At 43.1% G+C, this 20249-nt stretch overlaps 1 protein-coding gene across 4 annotated transcripts in view; it reads right to left on the bottom strand.

Annotated features, from left to right (window-relative positions):
• Positions 1-20249, bottom strand: part of LOC119442522 (neurobeachin-like protein 1) — a 104581-nt gene that overhangs the window by 9556 nt on the left and 74776 nt on the right. For all 4 annotated transcript variants that reach the window (XM_049662217.1, XM_037707430.2, XM_037707431.2 and 1 more), the window contains 11 exons: positions 19317-19450; positions 17984-18190; positions 15065-15189; positions 14338-14478; positions 12971-13101; positions 11697-11806; positions 7784-7901; positions 7213-7310; positions 6517-6633; positions 5181-5383; positions 1261-1433 (listed from right to left, as the gene is read on the bottom strand). In XM_049662217.1, coding sequence (XP_049518174.1) covers positions 1261-1433; positions 5181-5383; positions 6517-6633; positions 7213-7310; positions 7784-7901; positions 11697-11806; positions 12971-13101; positions 14338-14478; positions 15065-15189; positions 17984-18190; positions 19317-19450 — 1557 coding nt within the window. The remainder of the gene's footprint in view (positions 1-1260; positions 1434-5180; positions 5384-6516; positions 6634-7212; positions 7311-7783; positions 7902-11696; positions 11807-12970; positions 13102-14337; positions 14479-15064; positions 15190-17983; positions 18191-19316; positions 19451-20249) is intronic.

Raw genomic sequence — 20249 nt, 5'->3', positions numbered from 1 at the left:
TGAGCCAAACATTTTTATGGGTGCCATTTTTTTTAGCTTTCAGAACTCTGCATCTTCATTTATCTTATCTTCATTTTATTTTATTTTTTTCACAGTTGCTTTTGAGATTGGGAAGCTGTGTTTTAATGTGCTCCTTTGCGTAAGGAAGCAAGAAGTCCAAGTTAAACAAATAATTACTGGTTACGGCCCTGTTCGTACATTTACCTAGTTCAGTGCGACCCCGATAAGACAATTAGCAATGTCTTGATACAGAGGTGGAATTCATCATGTATTTGCAACGGGTGTAGATGCATTAACATTGAGCGTTTCGTTTCGTACTTGAGGTAAGAAAAAAGCACTCTAGCTCCGTTGGTATAGCATCAAAAAAGGAAAATAACGTACGTCGAAACACGTTCTTCACTGTCAAACATTTCGGCTGGTGTGCCAGCCTTCGTCATAGGGCAATATATGCATTATGGTGCATAAAGCAATGCACTGGCGGAATTCCACGTTGCACAGCGGCGGTTCCATAAGGTATTTAAAGTTTCTTTCCTGATGCCGTGGTCTCACTCTTGCTCCCGAGGGCATGTATGCTAGGTGTTATAATACTGGAGTTATGAAAAGCGATGGAGTCCTAATCGATATGACTGCATGTGGTGTGTATACAGTACTTTCCTCTGCTTTTTCCCGATCAAGAAAAAAATTCCACCTCCATTCCACCCTGTGAAACTGGATGTACAGCGAAGCTGGTGTGGACGTTAGACAAGTACCACCAACCCAACTGACGTTAGACGACATTACACAAGCGCCACTACCACAAGTGACGTTCCTCACACGCGCATGCACATGTGCAGAAGTGGAGCATACATCCTCATTCTTGTAGGCCCTCCGCCTATCGCAAGTGCGTTATTGAACTAATTGAATTTCTCAAAGTAAAATGCGCCAGAAAATTTGTAAACTACGTCATACACACAGCCTACAGACATGACAGCATCGGATTGTAATTCGAATACACAAGAAAACATAATTATGTTACGTGGAAGCTCAAACACAGACCCCTTTTCCAGCTGCCGTTTTTTGGGCGAGCATGCTACGAAAAATCCCGACCAACTAGAGGCTAACAGCTCTGCTGCAAAAGCACTATTTCAGTTAAGCCATCCTGAAATGCCTTGAAAACACAATGGGCCAACACAAATATTGAGATATACATGAACTGACCGACACTACGGATAGCAAAACAGATTTATTGCGAATTGGCTGTAGTGTGTTGCTATGACCAACCTTTGTGCAGAATCACGTGAGCCACCTGCTTTGAACGCAATAGGCTGTAGGCACGCACACTGTTGTCCCAATGGCCTCCAGAAACAAGGAACTTGCCATCCGAGCTTAGCACAAACAGGCGACTGTGCACCTTGGCCCCTGGCTGGAACACTCCTGCCAACTTCTTAGCACTCCTGAAATGAAGTATTTTGATTAAATTCAATGTGGCAAAAGTAATATACTGTTTTAAATAATTTATCACTTCTAAACATTACAGAAGCCAGCACCACCTGGACATTGCTGCACAGTCTCTGCAGCATCCCGCAGGCACCGCATCAACTATCTAACTACTTAAAATTGGTGACAGAACTCATAGAAAGGTTTACAAGATTTTTGAAAATGTAACTTATCAACATTACTGCCTGTAAGTGTCTATAAAATACCTAGCACTGGCAGCAATAGTGCTTAATCACCAGTGACTACTATAATAGGCTGACTGAGAAATACTATATTTATCAACATAGCAAACAACATAGACAACGAATCCATATGCTCAAAAACAGGACAGCGCATCTATCCTAGGCATGGATAATATAACGATTCTATTCTAATGCTATTCCCTCTTGCACTTGTTCAGGGGTCTGAGTGCATTTTGCCTACATTTACACCAGAACTGACAAGCTATGAATGGTGATCAGGAATAGGATCGACAGAATCGCACAAAAGGAATCCTTATGTTATACTGGTTCTGTTTATACAAACAGGACCAGTATAATGTAAGGATTCCTTTGGTCCTGTAATCTGCATCATTTGCCATGTTGAACGAAAACCAACTAGCCCAGCTTAGAGTTCTTGCACAGTCTATTTTTACCAGCCCAGCACATAAACAGATGGATAGATGGATGAGTGGGTCGACAAAGCTTGGGTCTTTTACAACCATAGAGACAATTCTGCCAATCTGCCAAAAGAGGCAGAGAAGCATACAGAACAAAAGATACTCGAAACAAGAATGCAAGCAAATGGTGTATCCCACAATCTCATTGGGATTGTTCTGCTCATTCCATAATCAGTTTCACATTTAGTTCCGCTAAATGAAAGAGTGAAAAAAACAAAAGCGGTTCCTGTTTACACAGGGTTTTTAATGTTGCCTTATTGCAAGATTGACTAACTCTGAAGATGCTGTAATCTTCAACCAGAAGTTGTACTTGATTTCCATTTGCTGAGATCCTACTGTACTAATGTACATAGGCTGAGCTAACCGTCCATTAATGTACAAATACATCAGTACTCATTTCAATGCAGCAAGTCCACAGTAACACACAATATCTGTCTTATACAGATATATATTTAGTTGTGGCAACAACTGCACTTTGCCAATCAACAGGTAAATTAATTTTATCTCTAGGTAAAAGCGCCATGTGCAAATTAAATGCAGTTAAACCTTGATGTAACGAACTTGAATATAATGAAATTCTCGATACATATAACGAATTATTTAACATTTTATAACTTCTTGTCTTTAGAACACCATGTATTTAGAGCCTCAATATAAAGAAGTGTGTTTATACACAATTTCAATATAATTAACTTTCACTGCCGTCGTGAAGGAATACCGAGAAAAAAAGTCGCAGTTTTGCCTGAAAAGCATAGCATCGATTGCGATAGCAAATTAGCGGACAGCTATACGAAGTAAGGATAGTAGTTTTATCGGCCGTATAAACTTGTAAACATGGGCATACTAACTAAATTAACAAGAATGGTGTCACGCGCACAAGCAAAGATAAACGCATCAAACTCGATCGCCGCGGAAACTCACTGTTAAAACGCTTGAGTGAGTAAGCACGGCAGCAGCAGCAATCGAATTGACCTCTGTGCTGTCGCTCGCATCAACACGAACTAAGCCGTGAAAACACAGCATAAGGCGGACTCTGTCCCCGCCACAGATTACTTTCAAGATACAGCGGCCCAAGAGGGCGCGCGTGGCGTATAAACCCGCCCCCCCTTCCCCCCACTCTCTATCCGGAGCGTTGTGTGCGACTGGAAGACAACGCGCTTTCTTCCCGCTCCCCTGCCTTGCGTGCGCGAGATTAAGCTGCGATCGCCAGCTCACCCTCGCACGCTTTCACTCTCACATACAGCATACGTCACGCGGGCGACGATTTTATCGCCCTTAGACTTTATACAGAACCTGACGGCGACGACAGAAATCCGCCTGGTGTGTCCCACTTTTATTGCTGTTGCAATAAAAGTGGGAGGCAGGCTGGCGCAGCGCATCTCCTTTTCTAACACTGCTGGGGCTGCACATGAATAGTGCAGCTAAGCACATACCCAGCTCGCGTGCCCAATTTTAGACATAATCTGCTGCGTGTACAAAGAGTGAGTGTGCCAAAGTGGCGTGGCATCATGTGCGCTGTCTTCCTGCGCATTTACTACTGGAGTTTGTGTAATCTCAAATTTCGGACACATATTGAAACGAAGGGCAGACAAAGCATTCACTTGTCGCTGCTGGCACTTTTCATGATAGCGTTGTCCCACTGCAGGCAACACTATCAGCCAGAGAGGCGTAGTGGGCATAAACGCGTCACTGGCTCCGCTTCATACCACCGAGGTGTGAAGATATTGTCGACCTGGCATGAAACCGTGCTTTTTGTCGCTGACTCTCAAATTCAACAAAAAATTAATTTTTTTCTCATTCAAATTTGATCTTTCATACTGCCTGACAATTAAGAAAGTTATGCGGCCCATTCCGTGTAAAAGAAATCTATCGATGACAGTACATATTTGCATAAAAGGTCAAATTTCAATACAGTTGACTTCCGTTAATTTGACCCTGATGGTGCCGACAAAATTAATTGAATTATCCAGCAGGTCGAGTTAAACAAGATGCAAAAAAAAAAAAAAAAACGCCATAACACACTGCCAACTCATTTGGCAGCATTCTCCCAAGTCTAACACTGCCAAGCCAAAGACGCGACCACTTTCTATGTGTCAAAAGTAGAAAACCATGTAGAAATTACATTAAAGCTCCTAAACAAAGTAGAAATCTAAAGTGCATGCAATTGTTTTTAGGAATAAAAATTCGCAAGGTTCTAATATGTGTTGCACAATGGCGGCCTACTTTCTAAAGTCAGCTTCGCCACACAATTTTTTAAGTCAGCTTCGCCTCAGTGCACATGTGTTAAGCAGTAAAGCATACGACCACAGTGAAGGCAGTTTTGGTTTCGCATTTGATTGCACCGCATAGGCAATTTTCTTGGGGGAAAAAAAGAAAAGAAAAAAGGCGCCCGTTAGAATCGGGTAAGTACCGTATTCAGACATAGTGAGCTATGGTTATAGCTTTAAAATCTTCCTAGGGCAGACTGAAGATAAGCATTTTCAACGGAGTTTAACACATTCACTATCCCTTAAGCTCCGTCGAGACAGACGCTGCCACTAAAGGGGTCACCATAAGGGTGCGTGCATACTGACAGGTCAAGTCCAAATTATCCGTGCAAAGGCCAATTTTCGAATTGAAATGTTGAAAGCTTGGGCCCATAAAAATGCATGGTATCCAGCCAAGACTTTTGCTCAGGATAGAATTGACCAAAAATCGAATTAACTCGAGTCATATTAATGGATGTCTACTGTATAATGAAATTTCGATATAACAAAGCGAATTGCCGATTTTACCAACTTCACTATACAGTCGAACACCTCTACAATAAAATGATCTGCATAAGGAAAGCATAATTCTGTCCTGGTTCTATTGTGAGTGGTTCGGTGCGCAACCTTTACAACGAAGTGACCTGTATAATGAATGATTTCGGAGGCCTCAAGCACTTTTTTATAAAGGCGTTCGACTGTACTGAGGTTTATCTGTACTTCCTCTTTCAGCTACAAGAAAAGGCAGTTCTGAGAACAAGATGAACAAAGAAACTTTGAGAAGTGGTAGTTGATCTTACTTGGGGTTTTGGATGTTCGGATCCCGCTCAAATGTGAAATAGTTGGGATAAGACCGGGTTCTGTCGTAAGGCAGCCAGCCGTGCACCCCAAGCGAGCCATCACAACCTACGGTGACCAAGGTGTCCATGAGGCCATGTTGCATGAAGGAACGTGCTGGTGACCGAGGGATGTTCACATGCACAACTGGACAGCTCAGTGGGTCCTGCAGTGGTAACAAGAATTGGTACAACACAAGAGTAAAAGCAGAAGTGGCAATTCTGCACTGATCAATACAGTGAACAATTTTGAGCACACAAATAAAAAATAAAAAAAACAAGGAAAAACTTTGTGAGCAGGCCATTGCTCAAAAGTCGCAGTTTCACCCAAAAGGCAAAGCATTGAATGCGATAGCTAATTATAAGACAGCTATACAAAGTAAGGTTAGTAATATTATTGGTCGTATAAATTGCTGTAAATATTCAATTACTAACTAAATTAACAAGCATTGTGTTACACATACACAGGCAAACAGGAACACATCTCACTTGATGACCGCAGACACTCGCTGTCAGAACGCTGACATTATGAAGAGCGGCAGCAGCAGTGAGCGAAATGTCCTTCATGCTGGCTTTCACTTCAACGTGAACTAGACGCACGAGAAAACAGTGCACTTGAAGCCGTCAGCTATTTTGGATTCCCTAACCTTTGCACCAACCACAGACTACCTTTAAGATATGGCACGCGTAGCCGTGCTCAGCTGCACCATGTGTAGTCGCGGCCGGAGATTTAGAGAAGTTAGCTAACCTGCCTCCCTACCCCCCCTCCTAACGAGCACACATTTCCTGCTCTCCCTCTTGTGCACACGAAAAGACGGCGCACTTCCTTCCCGCGCTCCTCCATTGAGTGCGCAAGATCAAGTCACCATCCTTCTCAGCTCATCCTCGCACACTTGCGGCTGTTATCGCACTTGACCTTTATACGGAACCTCATGGCGATGACAACGGCTGAAATTTGCCTGGAGTATCGTACAGTTGCTATCGCAATAAAAGTGCTTAGCAGTGAAGCTGATTGTTTTCAGTTAGTACTGCTCAGAGGTGCAAAACGTGTTGGACGGCAATGATTTAAGTGTCCACGTCCTCATGGCACATTTTATACTATGCTGCCTAACTATAAGCCAATAAGTTGGCCTGTCAGTAACTACCAACAAAATGTGTCCGTGTGTACCACCTTCTACACGTCATCAGTAGATGGCATGTATTCTGCGAGGTTTTAACACACAAGGTCTGCATAGATGTGTTGAACAGACTGTAGAAATAGTAACACGTCTTGATTTTCTACAACTTGCAAAATACTTACATCCACTACATAGGCCTTGAGGTTTTGCAGGAACAAGAAGAGGTTTGGGGGCTTAGTGTCAGACTTGGTCATTCGTAGCATGGCTCCCTCATAGGAAAGCCTTCTCGGATGAGGCTCCTGCAAGAGATTCAACTTTTCAAGTTGAACACTTCAAGAATCACCACAAAAAGAAAATGTTGCACACACACACACTGCTCACACATTGTGTTCGTTTGATGTGCACCACACTGTGTTGATTATTTTATAGACACACTTGGTGGTCAACATTGTGTAGGGTAATGTTCAACTTGTCCAACTTCCCACCGTTACCACTGCCTTTCACTGCCACACAATGTAACAGTGAAAACTAAGGCAAAAGAAATAATTTCATAATGTCTCTAAAATATGGGTGCACTTTTTCAAGTGGCTTGTGTTCTGGAAGCAACACACACTTGCACGTGAGTCAATAGCCACACCTCGAAACATAATTATATTGTGCTCACAATTTCTTGCTGATATCATGGCAAAATTTTTGAATAATTTGCAACAAACCAGTTGGTGCTTTGACAAGTCAAGTCAACAATACGCTGCAGAGCAACGCAATACGTATTTACACTACCAAACTACACAAAGCCACAACTAAAGTGCCTGTTATTCCCATTTCTTCGTTTTGTTTTGTGTAATGATGAGAAGAACATGCAAAGCTTGTGAGCAGACCTTTAGCAGCTGGCAAGGTGTCTGGCCAAAGTTGTTGATGATTCCTTCCGTGGCCTCTCGCTGGACAGGGTCTTTGATCGCATCGAGGTCCACAGCCCCTGCCAAGCACAGAAGTGACACTTAAATTTAACTGTCCATGAAAGAATAACTGTTAGGACTCTAAGTTCAGCTGTGTTAGTAAACTAAACTTCTACAATAGCAAAACAACTCTTACAATAAAAGAAGGGCTCGTAAGCCAGAAGAAATGCAAGAATTTAGATGGGCAGCAACATCACACTGAAGTTTCCGCACCATCTAGCCATGTCAGATTCTAACATCTGTTTGGGTGCCAAACCTGCCCATATAGGAGAAGATACCCTGAAATTAGTGACATCACAGTGATGCACTCGTGCTGAGGTTCTGGCATGAAATTTAACAAAAGAAACTTCAGCCTCCATTTTCTCCAGTAATAATCAAACTTTTTCCTCCAAATGAATTAAAGAGTTTTTAAAGAACACTAGTTTAAGCTGTATTTGAGCTGCTCTTCAGTGTTAAAAAAACAAACAAAAAAACTCCAGGTATGCACACCAACCTTCATATGAGACGTAGTAAAAGACATTCAGAGCTTCAGCAGCTGCTGGGCCCTTCTGCTTGTAGCCAAAAATGAGGTCGATCCAATCGTGCAAGTGGAGGGATACATACTCAGATTCCTGTTGGAAAGAAAGTAGGATTAAAGCCGCACTGTGACAATGGCACATCAAGCACCACTAGGATTAACAGAATATTTAAAAAAGGTTGTTCATAAACACAAAAGCACAAAAGCATTCATGTTGAAAGGTGTTTCAGCAAGCAAGAGTTATCAGAAATATCTCCGAGCAAAAGGCTCTCTCACATTTCATACCCACCACAGATTAAATCACATTCTCATTCAACTGGAAGTTGCATAAGGCATATAAAAATATGTGTGGTTTTACGTTCAGTATACAGCAAACTTTGTTCCAACGCTCTTTGTGCGGTCCTTAACTTGTTCTCGAGCTTCTTTGTTAACCTCCAAGTTTCTGCCCCATATGTTAGCACCAGTAGCATACAATGATTGTACACTTTTCTTTTCAACGACAATGGTCAGCTCGCAGTCAGGATTCGGTAATGCCTGCCATATGCACTCCACCCCCTTTTTATTCTTCTGTGAATTTCCTTCTCTATGATCAGGGTCCCCTGTGAGTAATTGACCTAGATAAGAGCACTCCTTTACAGACTCTAGAGGCTGACTGGTGATCCTGAATTCTTGTTCCCTTCCCAGGCTATTGAACATTACCTATGTTTTCTCCGTATTAATCTTCAACCTCACTCTTACACTTTCTCAGTTAAGGTCCTCAATAATTTGTTGTAATTCGTCACCAGTGTTGCTCAATAGGACAATGTCATCTGCAAACTGAAGGTTGCCGAGATATTCGCCACTGATCCTCACTCTTAAGCCTTCCCAGTCTATTAGCTTGAATACTTCCTCTAAGCATTAAGTAAATAGCATTGGAGAGATTGTGCCTCCTTGCCTGACACCCCTTTCTTGATAGGTAATTTTCTACTTTTCTTGTGGAGAACCAAGGCGGCTGTGGAATCATTGTAGATATTTCCCAAGATATTCATGTATGCCTCCAGTTCTCCTTGATTATGCAATGCCTCTCTGACTGCTGGTACCTCTACTGAATCAAATGCCTTTTCATAATCTATGAAAGCCATATAGACAAGTTGATTGTACTCAACAGAAAATTTAGGAGCAGGAAGACAGCGGTGTGGACCAGAGAGCAAACGAGGATAGCCGATATTCTAGTTGACATTACGAGAAAAAAGTAAAGCTAGGCAGGCCATGTAATGCATAGGGTAGATAACCAGAGGACCATTAGAGTTACAGAATGGGTGCCAAGGGAAGGAAAGTGCAGTCGAGGAAGGCCAAAAATTAGGTAAGGTGATGAAATTAGGAAATTTGCAGGTGCAAATTGGAATCAGCTAGCGCAAGGCTGGGGTAATTGGAGATCGCAGAGAGAGGCCTTCATCCTGTAGCGGACATAAAAATCGGATGATGATGATACAGCAAACTTGAGTGACCTCCATCAGTGAAAAGCTTTACTGACAAAACCACACTGCGTGTTTCCTGCTGCTGTCTTCTGCATTTCATATTAAATGTTTTCACCTGTTTACCACAACTCTTGTATAGCTCACACCTACAGCACCCACACTACCAGCAAGAGTGATTGTGTGACAAAGAAAAAAAAAAAAAAGGTTATTTGTAGGGGTGTGCGAATAGTAATTTTCGAGGCTGAATCGAATATGTATCGAATCATGCAAGAAACTAACCAAATCTTGAATAGGTTTTGAATAATAAAGGGACATTCTTACCATCAATTTTCATATCCTAGCAAATCAACAACGTTAGCAAGTTTCTGACATCACACTGCACTTTATGAAGCATTGTTTATTGAAAGAACAAATCAAGCATTAGAAGCAAGCAGTCAGTTCATTCACATACTCAGGAGTAAGGAGTCATAGTAACAACGTACACAAACATTTGCTGCACTCAAAACTTCTCCATGCAATGCGAGGACTGAAACACTGCCTATGGGGCATGACACCGTCAGTAAGATAGTTTGCATCCTTGCACACGCTCTAGACAAGTGTAGTTGGTTATGTACATGCCATCACCTCTAAAGGTGCCCTGCAAAACATCTAGCTCATGCAGATTTTTCATCCCTTTCCCTATCATCGTTTTAATTAAAGCACACTTACTGCACTCAATGCTGCACGCGTAGATACCAGGATCTTCAATCAGGTAGACGTACTCATGCGGTGCTTTTTCTTGCATTCGTGCCTGACACCCCTGTGCTCTACCAGCCTACTTACTAAAAAATTCAGAGCCCTTCCTCTACTGTGAAGATTAAAGCCAGCGAAGCTGTGACTATGGTGGGTCTGCTATAGTGAATATTGCTATAGTGAATTTATATATCATCATTATTGACTATATTGAGCGTCTTCGGCATGTTCGTCAAAAAGCAAGGACACCAGCATCTTGTTTTCACCTGGCGCGATGGTCAAGTAGTGCTTTTGCTGTGCTAAGTTCGCCCCATCATCATACATTAGTGTATGAGCCACAGCATCCATAGCCGCCGCACACTGCATGGCATCATCAGGATCCTGACATCAGGATCCTGGAAGATGTGGTTAAACGAGCGTCCATCCCATAAAAAGTCTAAAGGGCAACTGCTGATAACAGCGCTAGCGCGATCTCTACGTCATGAGACAAAGGGGCACAACAATTGGTGGGATGTGCCGCCGCTGAGTATCGCGACACTTGTAAAAGAGGTATCGGCGGTGGCGAGGGGTATAACAATGGGCCATCCATCATCCATTTTGATACCTGTGCTAAGGCACAACTGGCGGTAAACTGCCATGCACGTGGAGCCAAACCACCACTCACATGCAGCCAAAGCAAATGCTGCTGATGATAGTTTTTTTCTACACGCGGACACGATCCTGGGGAACCTAGCCCTTAACAGCTTCGCTGTAAAAGCATGCCAATAGCAGCTTTCACAATGAATGACACAACAGTGTACATGACAGCACAAAGGTATCCCTGATACAAAACTTGTGATCACCAAGGCTTGCTATGCTTGCATGCAGCATGCTATATTACGTTACCCGCAAACAAACCCACTGATGACATGAGATAAAAGCAACAATGTATATGCTGTTCTCAGTAAAAAGTAAGCTTAGTTGCTTGGCAGCAAGAGAAATGTATCACTTGAATCGCAGCAGTCTTGGTATCTTTCGAAATTGAACACTAAGCAATTTATATTAAACAACAATGTAACTGACTGTCATGTGCTGGAGCTAATCAGGTTCCATGCCGTGATTACTGGGTTAATAGCTACTATTTCAGCAAATAATGAACAAGTGTTTAAAATTTTTGCCAGAACTCCTCAAGCATTCCGCAAAAGTAAGTCCTGCATTCTGCGACAGATGAGATGAAAAAAAATTACACCATCTTCCTGTAGGGGAACCCTGAGTAGTATGCGAAGCAGCCATGGGGTCGACTCAAGGTAGTTTTATCAGCTGTATAAACTTGGACATGCAGCAGCACCAGCAACGCGCAGAACTGTTGTCGACGCCGTCGGCGTTTTGCCCGCGTTCGCACCGAACGCGCGCGGCGTTGGTGACTGTTGCTGGTGCCTCTGGGGCGCCTACCGTCGCGCCTCTAACCTAAGCTGCTTCACATTATCGCGCGCGGAGCCGCAGGTGTTGCTATTCGTTGCGCAATCCGGAGAGGAGAGGAGCGTCGGAGAGGAGAGGAGATGAGACAAGGAGAGGAGAGGAGGGGGAGGAGGATGCGCATGCGCAGTAGGGGTGTGGACGCCGCACAGCGGATGGATGGATGGAGGGAGTGACATAGCCCCGACCATAAGATGCTTCGCATCTAAAAAATTATTTGAGATAAATTCACACGACGGACTCACCAAAGCTTTCCTGTGCTTGTAAATGAAGTCTTCAGGAGAAGTCGCCCAAGCTGGGAGCCTGACGTCATCTACTTGTTCCTTTGTTCCCTGTAGCCGCCCCAAATCGAATGCTGAGGAAACAGAGAGAGGGTGCAATGTACTTTCAAGTGATGTCAATAACAATCTGCCTTTTGCATGACGGGAGTGCACATGCCCCGTACCCTAGCAGCAGGCACTGGAATCACTTTGTACGGCGCCAGTGGTTCATGGAGCAAACAACACGTGCCTATGGGATAGCGCAGGCAGCCTGCAGCATAGTCGGTGTGGGGGCGAACTCATTGTCGGTGCAGTGCCAACAAAGCAGTATTTGTACTAGTGTTTCAGCAGAAATACTAGTTGTTCGTGGCAATATTCAGGAAACGTACGGTCACACACCCATGCTACAGGCTGTCACGACACCCATGCTAACAAGAAGTCTACCTGAAGCCGACACCAACACTCGGCCACCTATAATTAGCTCACCGTGTCACTGAAAGACATATTGTCATACTAGGACGACGCCAACATGAGCGATGACATCGAGTCATCATAGTGCGACAGGCTTCTGTGCTGACGACACCAACAAAACCAGCCAGCCGACCGCCATGTGATCGGCCACTAAGTGAAAACATTGCACCAACAACGCGATCACCGCAGCAATTGCACTTGTGGACTCCAAAAGACAACAACAATCAGATTCTTAGGTGTTGCATTTCATGAGAACCTTTCATGGACGCTCCATGTCGACTCACTAAAAACTGACGTCTCTAGAGCGATTGGGCTGGTAAACAAATTAAGGCACTTCCTCCCTTCAGACGCTAAGCGACAAATTTATTATGACCTTGTGCACTCACTCTTCACATACTCCTCTCTGGTTTGGTCTACGACCACCGAGACAAACTTAACTTCTCTTTTCTCTTTACAAAAGCGGACACTATGAGCCAGTTGGAAACGTTGCTTACACTGAGAGCGTAATTCCATATTTTAGTTACTATAACATACTACCGATAAAGCATTTATCTAAAGTAAAACTATCACTGGAAATCATGCGCCAATACAGAACTAATAGGTGGCTGTCTGATGTCACAACTAGTGTCACAACTAGACAAGATGTCACAAACTAGTGCGAACACAAACTTACTATTGCAAGCAAAATTTTGTTGTGTAATTTTAGAGCTCAGAGGCACCTATGAAATACAAGACACTTCAGACAAAAGGCTCATTGCAAGCCATAATGCAGAGGTGTCAGAACATACCATTCATGTTTGTCAAGAATTCTGGTAAATAAAAGAACTCTGGAATGAGCTCCTTGACATCATTCGGACTTTCCATGAGCATCTTCCACGTGGCTTCCACAGAGTGAAATTGCCGGTCTGCCACATCAAACCTGGCCAAGAAAATCAAAGAAAAGCATATTATCCCCAATCTTTGAATGTTCTAGATGCTGTTTTCATGATTAAAACTTAAAAAAAAAATACACAACTATATATGTCAGTACTAAGGCTTCACCACAGGTTTATTTTTCAAATCCACCCTTCAATATGGCTAGGAGAACGACAAAGGCAAATGTCAGTGCAAGCACTCAGCGGAATATGAGAAAATACATAGTCCAAAACTGGAATGTACTACTGTAAAATTGTGCACAGATAACTAAATTTGAAAGAAATTTCTACATATTGTTCCTATTAGTGAATTAAAAACCAAAGTGCATGTTTGCAATCAGGGCAAACAGAAATCTAACTTTTCAAAAATTACTAACCTTTGTTATACCTAACTGAAATCAAACTAGACTATATTACTTATAAGAAAGCGTTTAGTTTGATTCGCCACCAACTGAAGGGTTTGTTAGTTTGCCAACAAAACAAAACATTGTTATCTTTCTTAATTCATGCTGGCACATTCAAAGGTCAGACTCAGTTGTAAGTGGTAGCTGAAAAACTGCAGGTGGTGTGGTGCACCTGCAGCTACCTAATGCCAAGAGCTTGGATCCTAAGTTGGTCACTTGAAGGGAATATGTTTCTGGCATGTAACACAATGTGGTCCACTTGAGATGATGTCTTATATAGTAATTACTAGTTATGATGATCATTGTCCATTACAACCTAAACGTTCACAAAATCAGACCAGATACTTCTATAGCAACCTATGGCTATAATGACTGAATTTTCTAACTTTTCTGTCAATGCTATGGCTGGACTGCACAGCACCACTGCCTTGGTTGGTGGTTTTAAGTGTAATGTGTTTGCTATACTTGGCGATTTGAACTAAATTCTGCACCACCAAGAAGCTTTGGTTAAATACAACCAGCACAGGAGAACTTAACAGTGCAGCTGAGAGGCTAATTTGTGGTAAACTCTGAACCCATGCTATATAAAGAGGCCCAGAAAGGACAAAGACATAATTGTACTTGTTCGAGGGTGATAGTAGACTCTTCCTATGTATGCAGTTCGTCCTTGCATGTTTTTTTAGTATTCCACTACTATATAATTATGAATTGTTTACATGAACAAACAACTGTCAGTTTCCTTTTGTCACATCTTTCCTTTTGTCGTAGTTGGATAACTTCCTACGAACTGGTCCTGAAAACTATAAGCCCTGTCTGCATAATCTGTGGAGACTTCACCTGCCACTCTGCAACTCAATGTGGAGGGAAGTGAATGGCTCCAGGCGCACTAGGTAGTGCAGGACGCCTGCCGAGTTGGAGTAGTGGGTGCCATAGTGGAACTTCTCCACTGTGCCAGTGATGTCCACAAAGCTGTCGAACCTGCAAAGAATGCAGCACAAGCATGCAATTTTATTTCTGGCTGCATGCTCAATACAGGAACCACAAAGAGTAACTTTGCACTAAAATGTGCCCCCCCCCCTACATAAACCAATAAATTTTCACACTCAAAACCACAATAAACAGCCCTTGCCTGGCTAAGGGTACTTAAGAGGAACCCGGCACACAATCTCTGTCGTGAAAGAACCAGAATAATTATACTGTACGAAAAAGCCAGGAGATGTAGGGATCAAGTAAACAGCTGGTAGATCAAAAAAGAGCTACTCTTACACGCAGATTGAAGCCAATAGGTTGTGCAATGCTCCCCTTGAACAACAGTGTGGAAAACTAAAAATTCCTGAACTCTCTCTTCAATTTCTTAATTATTAGTGAACAGAACACCATTATGAAGTTTGGCATTCCCAATTGGAATCTAACCAGCAATTTGGTAAACATAGTTTCAGACACTTGACAGCTGTCACAGTAAAAGTAAGCCCATGCCCTATTTTATTGCTGCTTTTACAAATGTGCAAGGCAACCTCACCATAGTGGTAGGCTGAAGGCTAATCTAGCTGATCTGTTTACTTACTTGGCCTTGACCACCTCGATGTTCTTTGGGTTGACGATGCCAATTGGACGTGACAGGTCTCGGTAAACAGAAGGGTTGTCGAAGTCTAGCTTGGGAGAGCTGTAGTCTGCCAGTACCCAGGGAAACTGAAATAGAATAAAGTGTTCAGCAGCACCAGGTTATGCCTGCCACACAGTTAAGTAGTAAAACTGGCTTCATCAGTTTTCTTTTTTTTTTTTTTTCTGTGCTACTGGAATGACTGCACATTTCACTTAGTGCTTGTCATTCATTCAAAAATTAAATAGATAATGCAGCCAGCAAGCATGGTGCAAATACAGAATGCTTTGGCCTACAAAAAGAAAAACATAACTACTATTTTTGTACCTGAAAAAGGTTGAAGAATCAGCACATAGCTGCAAAACCACATACAGTCGAACCCACTCATAACGATCCCAGATATAACAATCTATCGGTTATAATGACAACATTTCAGTGCATGTACAGCCTCTCACATTTTTAACTATATCACGCGAGGACACTACAATATGGTCGTACGTCGTCCTGAAGGGAACATCGCATTAGACGACTCTTGCACAGGAGAGTGCTTAGCGCACTTGAGAGTACTTCTGCCGGTCTCGCTGATTATCGCCGCTTAAAGGCGCTAAAATGATGCGTCATAGACACTCGCGCGATATAGCTAAAAATGCGGGAGGCTGTACAAGTTTCCAACCCTGCCTATTGAAACTGCTTCAGATATAATGAACGTATTTTAAACCTCTGTAATGTTAAAACGAATGCTTCAAACCTGGTCAAGGTAAAAAGAGGGCGCACAGCAAAGTATCAATTTAAGCATGGAAGCGCCACCAAACTGGGTGCATGGCAGCGCATGCCATACGAGCGGCTCATACGATTTTGGAAGCCACAAAGAAGTTCACTCGCTTACAGGGCATGCCTCCAGGGAGAGGGCATACAGCACAAACAGCATGGCGCAGGGTAGGCACTGGCGCGTGCGCTGGCGCGATAGCGAATGTTATGATGCGACATTCTCGTTTTTGCGCAATTGACCATGTGGCATGACTGACATGACAGGAGATCACGGTTCGGCGGCGCTTCGTTAATGCGTTTCCGATTGCTGATAATAGTTCCCGTTCTACCTTTCGAACATCGCACTTTTATCATCCGAAGTGACATAGATGACGTAATTTTATGGCTCTTGTGTGGCTGACGCACAGTCGTAATAATGAGACCATGATGTCCTAGACCTTCACAGAAAGGTAGCATGCCGCAGTAGTTTTTGAAGTTTATACTTCCGGCCAACTAGGATGCTTCACTCTCTTGTGCAGAATACAGTCATGCTGCACTGGTAGTGAAATATATCATGAGCTCTCGAATAACAAATGGTGGCTGCGCTTGCACTTTCAAAATGACAGGTGATCGGAACCGGGCGCCGTTTTCAAATAGCAGTTACAACACCACATTTCGTTTTTTAGATGTACATTTTCAACGAAAATTTGCGGCTAGGTGTGGGAACACAGGAGGAACAAGAAAGACACTGAAAATTACGTTTTTGGACCAAAGTGCTGGTGAATTGTAACTGCTGATGCCAGCTTCAGTGCGGTTAATTTTCAATGATGTTTAAGGGCACGTCCAAATGTAACGAACTACTGATATAAAGAACAATTTTCGTGGAACTATCAAGTTCGTTGTAAACGGGTTCGACTGTGTATTGGATATTGGGTCCAATAATTAGAAACCTATCCTTTTCTATTTCTTCACATTTGCAGTTCATGGCTGAACTATTATCATGGAGATTTCTGATCCACAATGCTAAATTAAATCAGTACAGTATCCCAACTTCTGTTCTGCAAAACTGCCATGCCAAATCAAACTGACAGTCAGGAAAGAAAAAAAAAAAGAAACAAGAAAATTGGAGTCTAGCCCAAACTGAAAGATGTCCTGATAGTCTTCATGTACAAATAGATTCTCTCGTGTTCGCAGATAAACATTATAATATCAGGATAATTTTGTCAGCTGGGTCAGGCAGTGTCAGGAATGTTGGTAAGGTATTCCAACTTTTCTCAAATTATTTCTCTGGTTAGTGTCCTTTTAAATGCAAGGCCTCCATACTTTGAGCCTGAGAGGGCACACCCTCATTAGGCATGCCTTGTGCTATAGTGGCCGGATGAACTATTCTGCAGCTATTCGATGAGCCGAAAATTAAAATCTAATGAACAGCTGTTCAGCTTGCCTAATCACGAAACAGTTGGCTTTTGAAGTGAATAGCTTTCTTTAGCTACAGTGGCACTTTGACTCTGGCTGAATGATATCACACTCGAGGAGAAACAGGGGTTCTCCTTTTGCTTCCTCAGTGCCCTCTCTCCAATCGATGTGAGCGTGAGGTCACATGCTTCAGTGCCGAGTGAGAGGGAGCAACTGTGTGACTATTTGCATCAGGTGTGAAGCACTCCATGTAACGCAGCATTGGTGTGCTTTCTTGGCACATGAACGATGCCGTTCTTCCAATTCTTGGTCAAGGACAAGCTTTGGTCGAAATTTCATGTATCTTTCATATACTACAGAGGACACCAACCAACACTCTTTCCTTGCACGAATCAAACACTGCCAATGCTGCAGACTAGATGCACGAGGCCACATGGTTTAGCGCCGAGTGACTTCTCACATCTTGTGTGCAGCATTGACAGTGTTCACTTTGTGCCAGGAAGGAGTGTTATATTGGTGTTCGCTGTAGTAAATCACTACCGACGTTTCAGTGTATATACACTGGGATTGGTGGAGGCACAGAAACCTATGCCTGACTTTTGAGGGCCACTATACAGACCATAAAGAAATTCCATACTGTATCCAGTGGGTATCGATTAGTGCTCCTGTGCAAGAACACTGCTAGGACACCATGCAGTGAAGTGTGCTTGCTCAACTTACAACAGGGTACTGGCTGAGGTCGTTGTAGGTACGTCCTGCAATGGTGTTGAGGTGCATTAGGTACTCAAAGTTGGAGATCTCCCGGTTCACCCAGCGCTGGGTGAGGCCGGACGCACGAAGAAGCTCTGCCGGTGAGCGCGTTCCAGACGAGTAGAGCAGGTTGGGAGGATGCAGAGCCACCACCCGGCCAAATATCTTGTTTCGAGTCTGCACAGCCATAAACAGGGAACAAAAGAAAGTTGTTGATCAGTTAGCAACAAATCGCACAATCTGGTATTTTATTTCTACATCCTACCAAATCCACATGGTTTACTTCTCATGTTAGTGACACCTAACTATTAAAAGATAAAACATAAAAACTGTAGGCTTTAAAGTAGAGGTTGGCATTGGCTTTCTTTCAACAATTTTATCAAAAAGTTGCTGTAAAATGAAGCCCTCTCGAATTATTTAGCTGTATAAAGGAGTCATTTATGTACAAACGCAATGGAAGCTACAGCATTAATTCCAGTCACTGCACCCCTTTTTGTTTCCAATGGAAGCATGAGACGCATGGAATGTAAAAGAGAACACACTAGACAGTTTTAGTTGGGCGTCCGCAACAGCTCTGCGTACGCAGGAAACCCGCGGAGGCAACAGTGCGCATGTGTTGTACGCAGGGGCACACAGGGTCTCTTGCGTGCGCCCGCAGCTTTTCAAAAGCTGCGTAGCGCCTGCTGCGGGCTCTGCGGAACTTTGCAGGACGCGCTTGCATGTTCTTGCATGTCCACGAGAGCGCAGTTTTCGATATGGCTCCGGCCTTGCTTGCATGGCAATTCTCAAACCGCGTGACTCTGCGAGATTTTCGTCACAGATAGGCAGTGGTTGCTTGACTTGCTTGTGGTTTGACTTCGTAGTGACTGATATTGGCTGCACAGTTTCAGAAGCTGGTGTATGGCAGCGCTGAGTAGCACACTACCATGCAAGTCAGCAATCCAGTTCTCAACTATTGCATCCGGCCAACTATAGCCGTTTCGTGCGCCCGCAGCGTTTCGCTACATACACACTACCTCGTGTACTGCGTACGTGAGTGGTTGCAGACGGCCAATTAAAGCTGTCTACTAACAGTTCTACCATTGTGCTCCTGTTCGCTCTTCTTGGCCTGCTTTTATGGAAAAAACTTGACATAGAATGCCACGATTGCCATGGAGAGAAAAAATACTTTAAAAGTTTCACCCCAAATTGCACATCCATGGTACTCGTCATACGAGTACCATAGTAGTCATTGTTGATGTGTAATGAGTTCAAGACATTATAGTAGCAGACATATCACTACATGGTTGAACATGCCACTAACCTTTGTTGCGAAGTTCAGGAAGAAGTTGGTCTGGTCAACAAGGAAGAACTCCAGGGCTGAGCGACGCAAATTGTAGCGTCGCAGGTGTACCTCTCGCAGCATATGCAAGGGATATGTGAAGTCGTGCCTTTCACCTGAACAGAATTGTTTTGGCACTTCAGCTAAGCAACATAGTCTTTTGGAAGAGGATTGATTTCTAGAGCCAAACATGCAAGTAGTTATTCATAGGTACAGCTCGCAAAGTTGCAAAGCGATATCTTTATTCAAGAGTGATGTGCAGTCCTGCCTGTTTTCTTATTCCAATACTTAGTGAGGATCTTTTCCTAGCAGTATGCACTGAAAGGTTCAAATATGGAAGAGGAAGTGGTAGTTCCCTCTCAACACAAAATCAAGGTATTCAGACATTATTTCATGACTCTGGGCAGCGCAAAATAACAAGGACCTCAAAGCATTTAAACAGGAGAATTCCTGAGAAGGTTGATTCTACTGGCCTGATGAAGGCTATCAGCACTCACCCCATCTGTATTGTTCTAAATATATTGCGCTGTCCACAATCATGAGTGAGCATCAACTCACCTAATATTATGGTATTTCAAATGGCCCTGTCTTTACAGAGCTGCGCAATAGAATATTATGCAAGCTTTCATTTAAATCTACAGAATGTAGGAGTGATTAGTGAAACCCGGTATGGCAAGAATCAATAGAAATTGTGTACAAAGTTGGGATAATTGGCACTTTTGTTTGAGAGGCAAAAAACAGTACAAACAAAAAAAGGGAGCCTTGCTCCAGTCTTCAATGATATGAAAAATTCCTCTTTTTAGGGCTATCACATTGGCGAAAGGAACATGGCATGGAAGCCATGGCCAGCATATCCAGCAAGCGTCACAAGAGTATAACAAATTTGTTAACTTGTTCCTGGTAACTCATTTCCCA

The sequence above is a fragment of the Dermacentor silvarum genome, chromosome 2 (genome assembly GCF_013339745.2).
Source record: "Dermacentor silvarum isolate Dsil-2018 chromosome 2, BIME_Dsil_1.4, whole genome shotgun sequence".
NCBI classification, from domain to species: domain Eukaryota; kingdom Metazoa; phylum Arthropoda; class Arachnida; order Ixodida; family Ixodidae; genus Dermacentor; species Dermacentor silvarum.
The sequence above is the reverse complement of the archived record's forward strand: the minus strand, read 5'-3'. Positions and strand labels throughout refer to the sequence as shown.